We start from the raw sequence: 18,902 nt of genomic DNA, 5'->3' as shown, positions 1-18,902 counted from the left end.
CTTCTTTGCATCAAAGTTCCTTCATCTGTAAAAATTAAGCAGTTGGACCAGAAGACCTCTAACGTCTAAGTTTAGATCTATAATTCAATAATAATGACAGCACTTTAAGGTTTGCAAAGCACCTTAAACTTTTATCCCATTTTATCCTCACAAAACAGCTCTAGGAAGTAGCTGATGTTATTATCCTCATTTTAGAGATGAAGAAACTCAGGTGGTTTTAAGGGGTTAAGTAACTTGCCCAGGGTCACACAGTTACTGAAAGCCTGAGGCAGGATTTTAAGGCCTTCCTGAGATCTCAAGTCCAGTACTCTATCTGCTACCCAGTGCTTAAAATGCCTCTTGTTTGATTGATTCTAGCTCGAATAATCTGTTTGATGTCCCAGCATTCCATACCTCAAGGTCCCTTCCAGTTCTAAAATAGGAGGAGAATAGGCATTTATTAAGGGCCTACTATGTGCCAGGCACTATGCTAAGTACTTTACAAATACAATCTAAAAGTCCACGGATTTTAAATTAAAGCCAATATACAGTTTCCTTTCAATTCAATGTCTCTTTTTCAGATTCAACGATGGAACTTTTCTCCCAGGTGAACGCAGAACTTATTCTCATAGATGGAAACAGGACTGTGGCCAGCCAACAGTACAGGCTCTTCAAGCTCCAGTATTCAGCCCAGCAGGCAAAGCTGTGGTGTCTCTCTCGTAAGAAATCTTAGAAGTGATGAGCCTACTTGCCAACTGTAGAATTAGACATCCCCAGCTTATTCATAGAATATATTGTGAAACATATAAGATTTCATTCAAGAAGCATTTATTGAACAATTAAACCATATTCATCCCTGTGCTGTGTTCTTGCTGTGAGGATGCTGTAGGTGGAAGGAGTATGTAATTTGATCTCTGCCCTCGAGAAGATTGTCTAATTGTTCTCCTTAACTGTGCCCCAAACCCAACAACTACATCACTCCCTCACTTTTGTCCTGCAGTGTCTAAAATTCCCTTCTCCCTTCCCACCACCATCTCCATTTATCCAGATATAGCTCAAACCCCACCTCTCTCTTTCATGATCATCCCCACCTATAGTGATTCCTCTTTCCTCTCACCTCCTATAGCATGTCCTATCTATACCACTCATTGGGCACTTATCATACTATGCCTTTTATTGTTTTTTTTTCCATCTCTCCAACTAGTCTGGAAGCTCACTGACTATAGGAACTATGTCTTCTCCATTTTTATCTCTCTCACAGCGTCTAAGCACAGTGCCCCTAGGTGTTCCATAAGTACATGAAATAGACATTAAACAGTCAATGAACAATAAAGTCCTCAAGTAAACAATCAAATGTTAATAACCAAAACAATAATAATAATAAATTAATTAATATAAGTTAAAAGGTACATCAAGTGATCCCAACTGGCTACTTATAAATAAGTCAATTCAATTCTATTCAACAACCATGTATTTATTAAGCATCTTTCCCTTGACTGCCTCTAATTTACCCTGAATAATTTATTTGCACATAATTGTTTTCATGTTGCCTTCCCCCATTAAACTGTGAGCTCCTTCATAACAGGGATTGCCTTTTGCTATTCTTTTTGTCCCTAGTCCTTAGCATAGTGCCTGGCACACAGTAGGCATTTAATAAATGCTTATTGACTGATTGAGTTGAGAGCACTATGCTAGGTACTGGGGCATGTAAAGATGAATGACATTATCTACACTCTAATAGAGCTTATAGTCTAAGATATCCGAGTTTACTTACTCCAATAACATAATGTAAAATGGAATTTGTTAAAGATATACAAGAGGTTGCAGCTGGATTGATTGCATGCTGGAAGCTGTCTTTTCCTCTAACCCTCTGTGGTTCATTGACATCTGAGCCATCCCTCTTCCACCGGGGCTTCCCCATAAGCCCTGACTCCATTCCTCCACTTTTAATTTTTGAGAACACTAAGACAGGGGGAGGAAGGTAATGCTGATGGGGAACCCCTGAGTTCCCCCACCCACTCAGGAACTCCCCTAAGGTAATACCTTCCATCTCTTTCCTCACTGATCTCAAAGGTTCAAAGAAATAAAAAGTTTAAAAAAACATGTCCTACCCACAAAAAGCTTGGGGAACCCCAGAGTTACCTCAACTTGATGTAATTATGTAAACTAAAGATGAAATGGATTAAAGAAATCATCTTTCTTGGTGACCTGGCACAGAGTTCAGGGTAGCCCAAACAATGTTTTAAAATCTTGCTCTATAATCTACCCTTTCCCCGTCAGACAATTGGACTGGCCAGTTTTGGGAAACTCTTTTTTGCATTTAATGATGCAAAATAGATAAAATCAAAGAACTGATTTGCGAAGATATCTGCAGCCATTGTTGGCTGACTAACTGATTGACTGACTCCCTGGGTGGGTTTTTGGACCAGCAGTAGAGGGAGAAAGGAGCTGATAGCCAGTTAGGCAAAAGCAATATTCAAAGCCAAATACCTCTTGTCTGTCTGTAGGCTGCACTCAAGAGAACATTTTCTGTCAGCTGGTGGAGGTACGGAATACCAGTAGTGGGGATTTCACCTGCACCCTCTTCCCAGAAGATCAGAAGTGTGACAATTCCCTTCCATTCACACCTGAGAGCTGCACTTTTGTCCTTCCCTACAGGCCACAGACCCTTTTTCACAAAAAAGGTGAGGCTTTTTTTTTGGCATTTGGAAAATGACTTTCCTTTTGTGGGTTATATTTTATTATTTTATTTATTATCTTGTTATTGCTATCTTTGTTCTTTTTATTTTCAAAATTACATTTATTTCCAATTAGATCTCCCCTACCTAGTGAACCATCCCTTGTAACAAAGGATTAAAAGGAAAAGAAAGAGAAAAGAAAGTAGCAAAACCAACCGACACATCAACTGTGACTGACATATATATGTAATATTCTATACCCATAGACTTCTCTGACTACAATGAAGCAAGATACATTTTTTTCCCTCTTCTTTTCAGGGGCCAAGTTTGGTCATTCTAATTGCACAGTATCCAGTTTCAGACCTCTTTGTTTCCACTTCCATTGTTATAGTCATTGTGTTTATTGTTTTCCTGATTCTTCTTACTCCCTGATACATCAGTTCATGTAAGCCTTCCAATACTCTTCTAATGTGTCAAAATTGTTATAGTGCAGAACATTTTTAAAGAAATAAATAAAACAGCAGAGCCTTCTGTTCTGCTGGCATGAGCTCTGTTCCTCAGGAGTCAGGGCCTAGATGAAGACTAAGGCACAGAGCCATTCTTCTCCAGGTCAGAAACAGCAAGAAATGAAAACCATCTCTCTGGATGCTCTTTTGGGTAGCCTTGTGTATGTAGCATATTTTTGACCCCACTTTCTCAAGGCCAGACAGGCTACATCTCCCTTCAGGAATCCAGGGTTCCCTGAGGGGTTTGTGGCATCTCTGTTCTCTTCCAACATTGCTCAAGCTCTGTGCCTCCATTGCAGGGTGCCAGTGAAGAGACCCCAGTTCTATTTAACAATTTAAAACCAATTGCTTTTATAAAGGTGTCTAGGTGGTGCAGTGGATAAAGTGCTGGGCCTAGAGACTGGAAGACTGTCTTCGTGAGTTCAAATCTGGCCTCACACCTTTACTAACTGTGTGACCCTGAGGAAGTCACATAATCTTGTTTGCTTCAATTTTTCATCTGTAAAATGATCTGCAGGAGGAAATGGCAAACCATTCCAGTATCTTTACCAAGAAGGGTCACAGAGTTGGAAATGACTGAACAACAACATTTAGTTCAAAGCTATTACAAAGCAGAAATGTTTTCCCCAATACCTAGTCCCACCAAATTTACCTCCAAAGGCTCTTTCACTGTACATTAAGTACTCATCTCAGCTTCCACTGGGCAGGGTACCCAAAAATACATCCCCACTGACAAGGTTGTTCCTTGCTTCTCAGGGCACTGTTCAGTTATTTTACTTTTCTTTCTTTCTTTTTTTTTGCAGGGCAATGAAGGTTAAGTGACTTGCCCAGGGTCACACAGCTAATAAGTGTCAAGTATATGAGGCTAAATTTGTACTCAGGTTGTCCTGAATCCAGGGCTGGTGCTTTATCCACTGTGCCACCTAGCTGCCCTTGTTCAGTTATTTTTTTAATTGTGTCTGACTCTTCATGACTTCATTTGGGGTTTTCTTTGCAAAGATAACGGGGTGGTTTGCCCTTTTCTTCTCCAGCTCATCTGCAAAGGCAGATGGGGAAACTAAAGTAAACTGAGTTGTCACTTACCCAGGGTCATGCAGCTAGCAGGTATCTGAAGCCAGATTTGAACTCACAAAGATGAGTCTTCAGGACTTTGGGCCAGGCATTCTATCCACTGTGCCACCTAGCTGCCCTGTATTGTCTATCTCTTGGTCAATAGTCATTCAGAAAGTATTTATTAAGCACCTACTTTGTGCTAGGAACTATCTCGGGTGTGCTTCTTGAGGAGACAGACTGTTTTGGAATGTTTTTTGCCCTTCTTTGAATCTTCAACATTTAGCACAGTGCCTGACACATAGTGCATAATAAATGTTTGTTGACTGATCAATTGATCATTCATGGCCTTGCTGCACTCTGCATCAGTCAGGCCGTATCTGGAGTATATTGTGAAGTTCTGTTTTAAGTGGGATATTGGCAAACTGGAGAATTCCCTTAAGAGAGTGACCAGCATGGTGAGGGGTCTGGAAATCTTATCATAAGAGGAACCAGTGACTGAACAACATATGTTTAACTTGGAGACAAGAAGACTTGGGTGTGAGGAGGGTCCTCTAAGATATGAAAAGATGCCATGCTAACTATAAGGAAGATTGTTTCATGTTTTATGGCTATAACCCAAGCACCTAGCAAGTGCCTGGCACATCATAGCCATGGTACACAGTAATTGAGTAACAAATATTAGCTATTAGATTGCCCCCCAAATACTTTCATAGACCTCATTTCAGAAGATCTTACTTCACAACATTTTTAGATAGGTAGCTTGTTAGATAGGTAGCAGTGGATAGAGCACTGAGCCTGGCATCAGAAAGGCCCAAGTTCAAATCTGTCCTTAGACACTTATTAGTTGTGTCACCCTGGGCAAGTCACTAACCTCTGTTTGCTTCAATTTCCTCCTCTGTAAAATGGGAATAATAGCACCTACCTCCTGGGGCTGCTGTGAGAATTAAATGCTAGTTCTTTCCCTCTGATTCACCTACAAAAAAGACATCACTATGTCTCCTTACCCAGTCTTCCAAATATTAAACATAGAACAGTATCAGGATAGAGACTCAACAATCCCAGTTCTATTTCTATCTAAACTCCATAAAATACAAGGCGAGAGGAACAAGACTGATATTGCTATTGGTATTATTAACCACCACAATAACAACTGAGCTGGCCTTTGTATTGGTCCTTGAGGTTTGTAAAGGATTTTACGTACATCCTCTCATTAGATACATTTATTTTGTTGTTGTTGTTGTTGTTCAGTCATTTTCAACTCGTTGTGACCCCATTTGGGGTTTTCTTGGTAAAGGTACTGGAGTGGTTTGGCCAATAGGATGAAGTAACTTGCCCAGGGTCACACAGCTAGTAAGTGTCTAAGGCCAGATTTGAAACTCCAGGCCCAGCACTCTAGTTTCCTGTGATAAATTTATAGGGTTGTTACAAATATCCTCACCTGAGTTATGTTTGGAAATACTTTCTAGATCCTTTAATTACTTACATATTTTTTTTCTTTTCATCTCAGCTTTTCTCTGGATACTACAATTTCTCCTCATATTAATAATCCCTCCTTTCCTCTACACAGTTGTCTTGGGAGACACAGTGAAGGCATTTTATACTCGCCTGCCATTTCAAGTGCTGAGGGGGATTTCAGTACGAAGCAAAGTGCCTATGACTGGAAAGCCTGTTTCCAATGGGTAAGGCGTTACACCTGCAGTTTTTATTTTCCTGGTTGGAAGAAGGCGAGCCTCATTACAGAAGCCTGCAGAGGCCTAAGAGCCCAAGGAGCCCACTAGAGAGGAAGCTCTGTCACCAGGCTGTATAGGAACTCACTTCATATCCTTTCATCTGAGGGCTCCATATTGGCTCTTATCTATAGCCCGTGTGATGAAGGGAAGCAATGGCCTTGTGATAGCCTGATGCTTCAAGTCTGCTTTTCAAAATGGGGAAACAGATCTGTAAGACAAAGATCAATACTTAGAATATGGTCTATGCATAGGTCACACATTAGCTAAGAGGGGAAGAAAAGGATACATAATCTTTAACTGCTTATTGCCCAAGTGGGCAGACATTCAGGCTGCAAATATAAGAGAGCACCAACTGATTCTGGACATGACTTACAAAACTCTCAAACTCTTTCCTTGAGCCAAAAGCTGAGATCAGAGCCTAGTTGTGTGACCTTGGGCAAGTCACTTGACTGATGTCTGACTCAGTTTCCTCACCTGTAAAATGGAGATAATAATAGCATCTATTCCACGGTTGTTATGAGGAACAAATGGCATCGTTGTAAAATGCTTAGCACAGTGCCTGACATATAGTAGGTGCTTAATAAATGCTGATTACCTTCCCTTTCTTAATAAATGCATGTTACTTTCCTCCCCCACATGCATCCTACATTCCAGCCAAATTAATCTGTGAATATACTCCTCACTTTCCTATCCCCATCCTTTTGCTTAATTGTTCATGTTGTATTTTATCTTATTCACAGTGGACCATCATTACAGCATTGCTGTTACTGTGCACAATGATCTCTGGGTCCTTCTTGCTTCACTTTGTATTAGTTCACATAGGTCTTGTTATATATTTTTTTCTGAAACCGCTCTCCTTGTCATTTTTTATAGCATGATAGAATTCCATCATGTTCACATTACTACAGCTTGTTTAGCCATTTTCCAATTTATGGGAATTCCCATAATTTCCAATTCTTTGCCCCCACAAAAAAAAGAGCTGTTACAAATATTTTTGTACAAATAGGTCCTCTTGGGGCAGCTAGGTGGCGCAGTGGATAGAGCACTGGCCCTGGATTCAGGAGTAACTGAGTTCAAATCCAGCCTCAGACACTTGACACTTACTAGCTGTGTGACCCTGGGCAAGTCACTTAACCCCCATTGCCCCACACACAAAAAAACACAACCACACAAATAGGTCCTCTTCCCTTTTCTTTGATCTCTTTGGGATACAGACCTACTAGTGGTATTGCTGGGTCAAAAATGACATGCGCAGTTTTATAGCCCTTTGGGCCTAGTTTCAAATTGTTCTCCAAAATGGTTGGACCAGTTCACTACTCAACCAGCAGTTCCTTAGTGAACCTATTTTCCCTTCATCTCCTCTAGCCTTTGTCATTTCTAAGAGGTATCATTTCTCAGAGTTCTTTTAATTTTCATTTCTCTAATCCCAGGTTTATTAAACTGTGGGTAACTAAATGTGTGGGGGGGTAACAAAAATTGGCAACAGTAAAAGGTTATGTATACATTTTTATATACCTCAATACCTGGGGTTGCACAAAAATTTCTCAGGCAAAAATGAATTGCAAGTGGAAAAAAGTTTAAGAAGCCTTGCTCTAATCAATAGTGATTTAGAGCATTTTTTTCATATGGCTATAGATAGCTTCAATTTCTTTGTCTGAAAACTGCCTGTTCATATCCTTTGACCATTTATCCTTTTGCTTAATTTAATGCAATAAAGTTGTTTTTTTAAAACACCATCTCTGCAGAAGGCACCTAGCTTTGCTGAAATAAACTGAAGGCAGCGCTCTGCTCTCAGGGGCTTGGTGGAATTCTAGGACACTAAAGGACCTTGGAATCCTCAGATCATTCCATGAGAATTAGGGCAAGCCACCAAGGAATTAGATTGGGTCTCTGGCCAACTTAAATTCAGTTCATCCAGGGACATCAAGTTCAGAATGGCATAACTAGGAATTCTTTCATCTAAGGGGAAAAATGTCAAGATGGCGAAGATAAGGTACAGCATCAGTGATAGTGTAGGCAATACAGACTAGATCTGATGCAATCTGATCATAAATTCAGCTACTGGGAGACGGGATCCAATTTTCCCAGAAAAACCTTTCCCTAGGGTGGGGTGGAATTACATTTTAAAAATGAGATCCTGATAAGGGTCTACAAGGCAGGCTGGCAGAGGACCATAGGGTAGTGAAGATATAGGGAAAGTGACTACTATGTAATGAGTGATCCTGGGGAGAAAGTACCCTTGTCAATACCTGCATAGCCTTACTTAACCTGTCTTAGTTATGACTTAGGCAGCTACTTGGTGAGTAATGTGCTGAGCCTAGAGTCAGGAACACTCATCTTCTTGAGTTTGAATCCAACCTCAGCCACTTTCTGGCTGTATGACCCTAGGCAAGTCCCTTTACCCTGTTTGCCTCAGTTTCCTCCTCTGTAAAATGAGGTGGAGAAGGAAATGGCAAACCACTCCAGTATCTTTGCCAAGAAAACTCCACATGGGTTCAATGAGGCTCAAAGGAATGAACAAAAGGTTTGGCTCAGCTCCAATATAAACTGCTTGAGGACAGGAACTTTTCATTGTTGCCTGTGTCCCCAGTGCCTGTCTGGAACATAGTAGTTGCTTAATAAATGCTTGTTGATTGTTCAAGTTCCACAATTTCTAGGTCTTGGAGGAAAACCTAAAAAGTCTCCTGATGTATTACAGTGGACCAGTTGCATACTGTCTTAATAGAAAGTTTCCTCACTGAGCCCTGAATAAAAACAACAATAATAACACAAAATTAGAAAAACCTGATTGTTTTTCTTGCCTTTCCAGGTTCTTTGAATGTGAGCGGAGATGTGATGCTGATGCCTGCTGCAAAGGCTTTGGTTTCCTCAATGTTTCCCAGACACAAGGTAGGCTTCACTGAGCCTTCCAAAGTTTTGTTTTTCCTCTCACATGGTGAGACAGTGAAAAGAGACACCAAGCCCCTGACCTGGCCTCATTTTTTGATTCAGTAAAAGATCCACTAAGACCTCATTGAAGTACCCTCAAATACTAAGAGCAAAGGCAGTGGAGGGTTTAAACAACCACCATGGAGTGAGGGAACAACTTAGTAATATGATGGTCATTTCCTTTTCTTTAGCTTGCTTATAAGTGTTTGTTATCCCTTCCCCCAATAGAAAGTTAAAAATAAAATAAAGATAGAAAACTCTCACAATAAGCCCAGCATTAACAAATTCTCCCATTGACCCTGTCTTAATACATATCTCTCATTCTGGTTTTTCAGTCCATCACTTCTCTGGCAGAAGGTGGGTGGCATGATTCCTCATCATTCCTCTGGACTTGTGCTTTATCATTGCATTAATCAGATTTCTACAGTCTTTCAAAGTTGTTTTTCTCTAAAATGTATTCTTATGTAAACTGTTTAAGCCAATCATTTTCATTTCAAGTGACAAGCAACATTGTGAGATCCCATGTAATTATATAGCAAATCTAACTTAAACTCCAAGACTTCAGTTTAGGCCCAGTTTCTTCACCTAGGGAGTCCCCTTAAATATCCAGCCAATTTGACCTCCTTGGACTTAATGGAAACTTGATGGTAGATCATGAATAGGCAAGTAAAATAATGACAACTTGCATTTCTTTTGTACTTCAGGAACAAAATACTTCCTTCAAAACAAACTTATGTGGTCAAGAGTTCAAGTATTTTTTCCCCATTTCGTAGATGAAGAAACCGAGTCTCAGAGGGATAAAGTACACAAGGTTATATCCAAGAAGATAGAAGCCAGGTCTTCTGATCCAATCCTAATGCTTGTCTTTCTAGCACAAAACACTGCCTGTACACCCTTTTTTCTTTTCTAGAGGTCTGTGAGCTCTCTCTCTTTTCCAGTGAAAATGGTCATCACAATGACCCTTTTCCTTTATGATGGTCATTGTATTGCCAGGAGGAGAGGTGATGTGCCTGACTCTGAGCAATCTAGGATTCCAGACATGCAGTGAAGAAACAGGCCCATGGCGTATCTTGGACTGTAGCTTGCCTGATACTGAAATCAGAACGTATCCCTTTGGCTGGTACCAGAAACCTGGTGAGTAATTAATTCAACCATCATGGAAGCTGAATAAAGCATCTGTTAACACTGATATCTCACTCATTGTTTCCAAACTAGGACATTTTCCAACTGTATCATGCGTCTCTCTATCATGAAAACATTCTTGGGGTTTCACACCACATTGCTAATGTTTGCTCTGAACAAGGAAGGTGGCAGCGTCCATGACTAGAAGAGGGTAGGGATTTGTTATTTATTTTTGTGTCCTGATGCAATACCTAGCCCAGGCTTTCCTCTCAATAAGCACTTAATATAATAACAATAGCTAGTGCTTAACTATAAGTCAGGCACTATGTGAAGCACTTTATAAATATCTCTCATTTGATTCTCATAACAACCCTGGGGCATATGTTGTTATAATTCCCATTTTGTAGGTAAGGAAACTGAGGCAGACAGGAATTAAGGACTTTGTCTGGGGTCACACAGCCAACAAATCTGAGGTCAGATTTGAACTAAGGTCTTCCTGACTCTATTCTCAGCACTTTATTCACTGTACCTCTGAATGAATGAATATGTTAACACAGTCTAGGAGGTGGGAAAATTGATCTGTGGGGCTGGAAGGCAGCAAACATTGTCATTTATCCTGACAAAAGCAACAACCCTTCTTCCCCTCTGCAGTTGTTTGTTGTGTTTCAGTCATTTCAGACCCTTTGTGGCCCCGTTTGAAGTTTTCTTGGCAAACTACTGGAATGGTTTGCCATTTCCTTCTTCAGAAAATTTTACAGATGAGGAAACTGAAGCAAACAGTAAAAAGTGACTTGCTTAGGGTCACACTGCTAGTACATATTTGAGGCCAAATTTGAATTCAGGTCTTCCTGACTTCAGGCCTGCTCTCTATCTATGGCACCACCTAGCCAGCTGTGGTTACTTGTAGGCAACAAATAAAGCAGAACTAGACTAGGATTCTTGGACGGTGTTCCTAGCCTGACCCTTAGGATGTAGAATTGACTGTGTTCTAAAGAGGGAGAACCAACAAGCCAAATATTTGGTACCTTTTTGTGGAGAATGTATAACTTTGGAGTATGATGTCTTTGTGGCTTTCCTTTCACATCTGTGTTTGTATTCTCTTTATTCCCTTGGTTTATGGGGACCTCATGGGGGGAAAGGTCTTTTTTTAGACTACTGTATGAGCTGTTGGAGGTGCTAAAGGCCAGGCAATGGAAATGCCCTGACACAAAAGCATGGATTTGGGCATCCTTGACCCTTCTGTGATTCCATGCCCCTATGATTTGGCACACTTCTAATGTATGATAGAAGCATTCAGGTAAGGTATTTATGAAAGGCGAAGGAAAATTGTCATCATTAATCTACACAACTGGCCACTACTGTCCTGGGACTTCTTTGGAGAAGTAGTAAGAGAGGTGTGGGTCTCAACTTGTCTGTGGCATGCAGGGAGAGGCACAGTTATAGTCTGTGTAACTTGCTCCTCACTTTCAGTTTACTGTGTATCAGGTGGCTCAGATGAACACCCGCAGCTTTGAGCAAAGGCCTAATTATAGACAATTTTGCACCAGGAAAAGCAGAATGAAATGTGAGATGGGTAGAGAGAGTCAAAGGGAAAGGAGCTCCCCTGAGGTATTACAGCAGGGTGGGACTGTCTTTTTATTTGAATTGAGTAACTTACTAGCTAGGTGCTAAACAGCATTTTTTCCTCTTAGTTGTTGAGAGATTGATTGCAAATGTTGCCAGTATCCTCTGAATTTTGGTGTCCTAGGTGAAAGCCCTGATTGCCCATCCCTCTCTGCTCTGCCCTTATAAAAGTGCCAACTGATCTGTGGCCAGTAAGATAAATACAAAGTTTCTGTCTCAAATGCACCAGGAGCTATCTCTGTTGGGGATTGTTTGACTTGGATTCTCCTTTCCTTGCTCATTCCATTCTCCTTGGCACCTTGATTCCCCTGTCAACTTCATCTGCCTTGTCTATATCATTCCCAAGCACTCATTATTTCAGATTTCCTGAAAACTGTCTCTTCTGATACCCCCACAAAGGCAGTGTCTTCTACCCTAGGAAGTATATCAACCAGTCATTCTATCAGTCCACAAGCATTTGGTGCCTACTATATACCAGCCAATGTGCTGGGTTCAGGATATAGAAATACAAAAACCAAAACCCTCACTGCCCTCATCGAACACATATTTTATTGTCGCAGACACAACAATACCAACAACAACAGCAACAGCTAACATTTATACAGTACCTACTATGTGCCAGGCACTGTGCCAAGCACTTTGCAATTATTATCTCATTTGATCCTCACTGCAACCATGGGAAGGTAGGTGCTATTAAAATCCCCATTTTAGAGATGAGAAAACTGAAGCAAACAGGGTTAAGTGACTTGTATGGGATTCCACAACGAGTAAGTTTCTGGGAATGGATTTGAACTTATGTCTTTCTGACTCCAGGTTCAGCATTCTATCTACAATGATACCTAGCTGTCCCCAAATTGAAAATACCCAATATTAATGATATAGCATTTTAACATTTGCAAAATGCTTTACACATATTTCATTTGACTTCCCCCCGCCCCGGCAAAGTCTACCCATGTGGCCATTGGCATCTATCAACTCCAGGTTAAGAACCCCTGCTTTAGAGGCTACCTCATCCAGCCTCTTCATTTTACAGATGAGGAAACTGAGGCTTAGAAAGAAGTGACTTGCCAAGGTCAAGCAAGTAAAAAATGTCAGAGCCAGCTTTGGTATTTCTAATTCTAAATCCAATGCCTTTTTACTATGTCAGAAGTGGACAGAATCCCATGTATATTAACTGATTTGATTATCACTATAGTCCATTGTGTTAGACACTGCAGGAATTATTGTTAACCCTATAGTGTGTGTGTGTGTGTGTTATCATAACAGATTTAAACATAGACTGTCTCTTATTGATTTTTGTATCCCTCCATACCTAGCACATGGTGTGATCTTTCTAAGTGTCCTTGTTTGGACATCACAAAAATGGTTTACCACGTGTGCGTGTGTCAGTGCCTGGAGACCTGGCTTTTGTTTCCCCTCTGCTTCTCTCCCTCCTACCTTATATATAATTGAATCAGTCCATCAACAAACATTTATTAAGTCCTTACTTCATGTTAGACACTGTTCTAGGAGCTGAGACTACAAAGAAAGACAAAATAGCCCCTGCCCTCAAGGAGCTTACATTCAGGTGAAGGAGACAACATATAAATAACTAGTTACATGTACAATATATACAGACTCGGTGGAAGACAATCGTGGAGAGGAAGGCACTAGCAGCTGTGTGCGCATGTGTATTTCAGTTACAGTTTGTCAGGCTCAGGGGGCTTGGCCTGCAGGTGGTCATCCTTTGCACATAGCCCTTCAGTCTGAGCTAGATTTCTTTTCTTGCAGAGTCTCAAATTATTTTGGGAAAAGAAGACTCGGCCTGTGTAATTAGATGATCTTAGTGGGAGGCTGGAGGTGGGAGGAAGAATGTTCCATTTATAGCTTTCCACCCCCTCTCTCTCCTTCACTCATTGAAATGAGGGGGGGGGATTAATTTCTTTGGAAGATTAGACTAGACCGCTGCTCATTGGACCTCTACTTGCCCAGAGAGAGCAAGTCTGATGACCAACATCCAAATTCTAGCTCTTTTGCATATGTCCTCTATGTAACTTTAGGCCTCTGTTCCCTAATCTATAAAAGTAAGAACCCAAACCAAATTATTTTTAAGGTCACTTCTAGTTCTCATTACTTAGTATGTTCTTATTAGTATTTCTTTTCTAACCTGGACTCGACATTTCTTTATGCTGTATCTCAAAGCTTTCATTTTTTTTTTTTTGTCTTGAGTTTGCATAGGAAAGAGCCAGGTGAAATCCTATCTGCAAAAAGAATGCCTTAGTTCAGGGGTGCTTGGTGGGATGTGTGGGTGGACAGGAGGGAGAAGGAGCTATGATAGGAAGGAGGAATCAGACCAAGACATTACATCAGCCCAGCAAGACTTGCCAAAAGTCAGCCTGAGGTTCTCATTGTACCCACCGTCATTCAGAATGCAGTAGTGTGCTCTTTCATCCTGTTCTATATAATGGCTACTTTAACAGAATGTTCTCTGTTGGGTCAGGCTGGGGCAGTAAGGCCATGGATGGGAACAGCGTGGGCAGGGATTGGAAAGTTCCAGATGGAACCACTCAGATGAGTACTTTGGGATTTCCACCTTCACCAAACTCAGCTTTGAACTCTATGAGATACTAGTCCTCCCATTGTGAAAAGCTTTCAAATGTGGCATATATAACCGTATGGAATGGGTATTAGCTGTATGATCTTAGAAAAGTAATTTCATCTCTTTGGGCCTCAGTTTTTTCAAATGCAAAATGAAAGAGTGCTTGTGTAACAGACAAGAAAACGGAGGCCCATAGAGGTCAAATAGCTTGCCCACAGTCACACAGCTGTGTAGTATATAGCAGAGCCAGGTTTCAAACCCAGGTCCTTTGCCCTAAGGGATACAGTGAATAGAGAGCTAGTATTGAAGTAAGCAAGACCTAGTTCAAATCCAGAGTCAGATACTTCCTAGCAGGGCAAGTTACTTAACCTCTGTCTGCCTCAGTTTCCTCAACTGTGAAATGGAGATAATAATAGCACCTACCTCCCAGGGTTGAGGTGAGAATCAAATGAGATTGTTATAAGGGGCTTAACACAATGTTTAACTCATAGTAAGCACTTAATAAATACTTATCTCCTTCTTTTCTTCCTTCTGATTCTAACTCCAGTCAAAGACAATGTGGTATAATGGAGGAATCACCAGATTAAAATGAGAGAAACTGGTTTTGAATTCTGTCTTTTCTACCTGTATGACATTAGACACATTATTAAAATTCTTTTTGCCTTGGTCTTTTCATCTATAAAATAAGGAACTTGAACTAGATTTTGTCTGGGGCTCATGTCTGCTTTTGATATTATTGTTTCCTTTGGGGGGGGAGTAAGATTTGAGCTGAGGCTTGAGGACAAGTAGGAGGATGTGGGGAGGAAGAAGGAAGGTGAGGCAGGTCAAAGAGAATGAGCAAAGAAAAGAATGTAAGTACCTCCACAGAATATAAGCTCTTTGAGGGCAGGGACAGTTTTGGTTTTATACCCCCCTCTGCCTTGCACATAGAAACTACTTTGGAAATGAAGAAAAAATGAGAGAGAAAGAAGGCAAGGAAGAATAAAGAAATAGACAACATTTGGATCTTAGTCCAAGAGAGTCTAAATAATAAGATTAAATCTACAAGAGACTTTAGGGAGGGTCAATGCTTGTCATTTTTTTTAGATAAGGAAACTGAGACCCTAAGAAGTAAAGTGATTATTCAGGTTCAGACAGATAGGAAAATTCAAAATTCGATTGCAGATACTGACTCAGAATCCAAAGTTCTTTCTATTCCACCAGCATAGAAAGGCAGCATGCCTTTCTAGAGGCAGTCTGTTTTTTTGCTTGCTGAAGGACCACAGGAAGCCTCAGATGGCCCTGGAACTTTACCAAAGACAGAGGGTAAAGCCAAACAAAAATTCATGCAAATGAAGGTATTTTCAGAACCCTCTCCCACCGAGGCAGTCACTCTGCAGGTGTGCCCCCAAACTGTGAGAACTAGGAAGGGAAATGTTCTCAAAGTTCAGGGCACTATAGAGAAGGCACAATAGACATGCGAAGAGTGGCTTTTGTGGTGGGAAAATGCTGAAATTCTTCTGACTTCAATGGGTCAGGGATTGTCTGCCCTTTGAAGGCTGGAACTCGACTCATTCTACCGGCAGCTGTGTGTTGGTTGGAACTGAGGCACTGAATTTGTTTTTAAGTAGGAAATGTAAAATGTTGGTTTCTAGAAAAGGCCAATAGTCTCTCAACTTCCTTTTGCTAGGTACACTTATTCATACATTCAACAAACATTCATAATTGGTAGGTGCTGAGCCTGTCCTATAACTTTGCCTGTTGTTTGGTTGTGTCTGACTCTTCATGACCCCATGGACCATACTGTCCATGGGGCTTTCTTGGCAAAGATACTGGAGTGATTTGCCATTTCCTCCTCCAGGGGATTAAGGCAGACAGAGATATTTAAATGACTTGCTCAGGGTCGCACAGCTAGCAAGTTTTTGAGGTCAGATTTGAACTGAAGTCTTCCTGACTGCAGGCCCAGTGCTCTATCTAATGAATTGCCAACTGTCTCAAGCTACCAGTTCAACGTTAGTTTATACTAATCACAGTTACTTTCCTCTCACTCCTCAATCCATTGAAAATAGGTTTACCACTCAACTGAAAGTAGTATCTCCACTTTTCACTCCATGGCTCTCTCTACTCTCTCCAAAGTCACCAATGATCTCTTAATTGCCCAATCTAATAACCGTTTATCAGTCCTTTTCCTTCTTGACTTTTCTATGACATTTGACATTGTTGAAGGGAACTGTCTTATTGATATTTGTATACACTACACTATTTACCATATTACTTTGGATATAGTAAGTAAGTTGTTGTTCACTTATTTCAGTCAAGTCTGACTCTTTGTAACCTCATTTGGGCTTTTCTTGGCAAAGATACTGGAGTAGTTTGCCATTTCCTTCTCCAGCTCATTTTTATTAGATAAGGAAATTGAGGTAAACAGAGGTAAGTGACTTGTCAGGCTCACACTAGCTAGTAAGTGTCTGAAGCCAGATTTGAATTTGGTTATTCCTCACTCCAGGCCTGGTGCTCTATCCACTGTGCCACCTGGATGTCCCACACAGTATGTATGCACTCAGTCAAGTTTTTCTTAATCTACAAAGTTAGTGTTTCAACTTCCCCTTCTTGAACACACATGGCCTCAGAATCCACAAACTGAAAATTCACTCTAGGGGCTAATCAAAATAATTCCTGAGCAAATTAAGCCCATCTACTCTGTCTTTTCTCACAGTAAAGGAGAGAACTGGGTCTTATGGAGAGATACACAAGATCCTATCAATCTAATGGGGAAAGAATTGAGGCAGTTGTCAACTTAGATACATCCTGTGCCTGCTCATCCAGCTTAAAAACACAAAGGGAGATGGGGAAGACAATGGCTCACTCAGCACAAGAAAGCCCTACTAAGAAAACCAAAACATTCTAATGATAGTACATGACCATCTTCAAGTCAGAAGAATAATGCTCGTGTGCTCATGTGTGCTGAACTTGAGAGATTTTCTTCAACCAGCTGCAACATATGTCCTATGTGGTTTAATCTGACTTCAATCAGTTCCTTTCTAGTTATTACCGTTGATTGATTAAGTCAACAAAAGTACAGGAATTGTTTATCCCTTTGATTGATTGATTCAATGAAGGTACCTAGGAATTATTCGCAACTAGTTTACACCTTTCATTGGTTGGTTCAATGGAGGTGTTTAGGAATTGTTTGCATCCAGTTTATACTTATGATTTAATGAATGAATCTATAACATTCAAAGAGGCATTCCCAATTGGCAAAGCCATCAAGATGTAGAGTATCTTGCTAGTTACATTAATTGGGGTTTCAGGCTTGGGATATCCTTCTTACATCTTAAAGACCTAAACTGACATCTAGTCAACTCACCTGTACCTTAGTATAAACAAGTCATTCAGCTTTTATGGCCAAAAATGTTTACTCAGCCCTGAAATATTCCTTAATAATAGAAGAGGAACAGTGAAATGGAACAGCTATTCCACTAAAATGCTTGCTCTTTTCTTCCTTTCAGTGTTCCAGGGGATTGCTCCCACTGTGTGCCCATCTGCCCTTCTGCCTCCTCAACTAGAGAAAGGTAAATATCAAAGCCTCCAAAATTACTCTGGTCAGAAAAGACACCGTGTTCTTTTTAATCCTGAATGATCTCCAAACACTATCTCTTTACCTATGGCTTTCTGTCAATCAACATCATGAAACTGTGTTTTTAAAAATAATTACTATAGACACCAATTTGGGATAAGCATATTATTAATTTATCAATATTATACAAGAAAAGAATTGACCACATGTCTCCCTAATTTCTCATAGTCTCAGGTGGTGTGGTAGAGAAAGCAGGGAAAGAGCTTCAGCATGCCAGTTAGCGCGAGCAGGAGAAAAGCCCCCAAAGACCCATGCTTTCTCTCAGAGACAGCATGTGATCTCAAGGAGACCCAAGAGAGGTGGTAGGAGAGATAGACCATGTGGTCCCAGGGTGAGAAGAGAAGCCACAGTATACCCAGAAAACCTCTCATGGTGTCTTCCAAGGTTTTTTTTTATCTTCTTTTGATAGAGGCAGGTTATTATCCATTGATCAAAGCTAATTGGGTCATTATACATCAAACAAACCTAATGGGTTAGCATCATTCAACTCTATTGGTTGATATGACTTGAAGGTGGTGTACATTAAAATGAACTCTAGAGATGATATTAAAGAAAATAATGCAAAAGACCCTTCACGACCTAGATGTGGTTCAATCTCATCTTCATTCCTTTTGTTCCCTTGGGCTTGTTCCAGATAAGATTTGATGAAGTTTCTCAAGGAGAAATGGGCTTTCTGGAGTGGGGGGGGGTGGGAGGGAGAGAAAGGACTGATCCCTAGGTCCCTAAGAAATCGATTATTACTAATTATTTTCTCACAAGACCCACACTGGATAATGACAAATAAGAATGTACTTGAACTATGTTTTCATATGTTTTTACTGTTCATTTACTTCAGTATTTCAGAAGACAACATGAGTTCAGTAGTGTGGATCCTCCCTTCACTGATGAGTGGGTTGTCATTCCTCTGTGCTGTAACAGAATCTAATTTTGAGATTGTTATGGTCAATACATACATACACACATACATATACACACATATGTGTGTACACATGTACACAAATACACATGTATACATGCATTGTGTATGTCTATATATATACATTTCATATATAAATTAATATATATATGTATGTATCTATGTACACTTGC

At 40.4% G+C, this 18,902-nt stretch overlaps 1 protein-coding gene across 1 annotated transcript in view; it reads left to right on the top strand.

Moving 5' to 3' along the window:
* TG (thyroglobulin) overlaps positions 1-18,902 on the top strand; it is a 395,662-nt gene that overhangs the window by 171,033 nt on the left and 205,727 nt on the right. Inside the window, 6 exon segments of the mRNA XM_043991635.1 lie at positions 561-698; positions 2,487-2,663; positions 5,784-5,895; positions 8,756-8,835; positions 9,868-10,008; positions 17,686-17,748. Coding sequence (XP_043847570.1) covers positions 561-698; positions 2,487-2,663; positions 5,784-5,895; positions 8,756-8,835; positions 9,868-10,008; positions 17,686-17,748 — 711 coding nt within the window.

This window comes from Dromiciops gliroides, chromosome 1 (assembly GCF_019393635.1).
Source record: "Dromiciops gliroides isolate mDroGli1 chromosome 1, mDroGli1.pri, whole genome shotgun sequence".
NCBI lineage: Eukaryota > Metazoa > Chordata > Mammalia > Microbiotheria > Microbiotheriidae > Dromiciops > Dromiciops gliroides.
The sequence above is the reverse complement of the archived record's forward strand: the minus strand, read 5'-3'. Positions and strand labels throughout refer to the sequence as shown.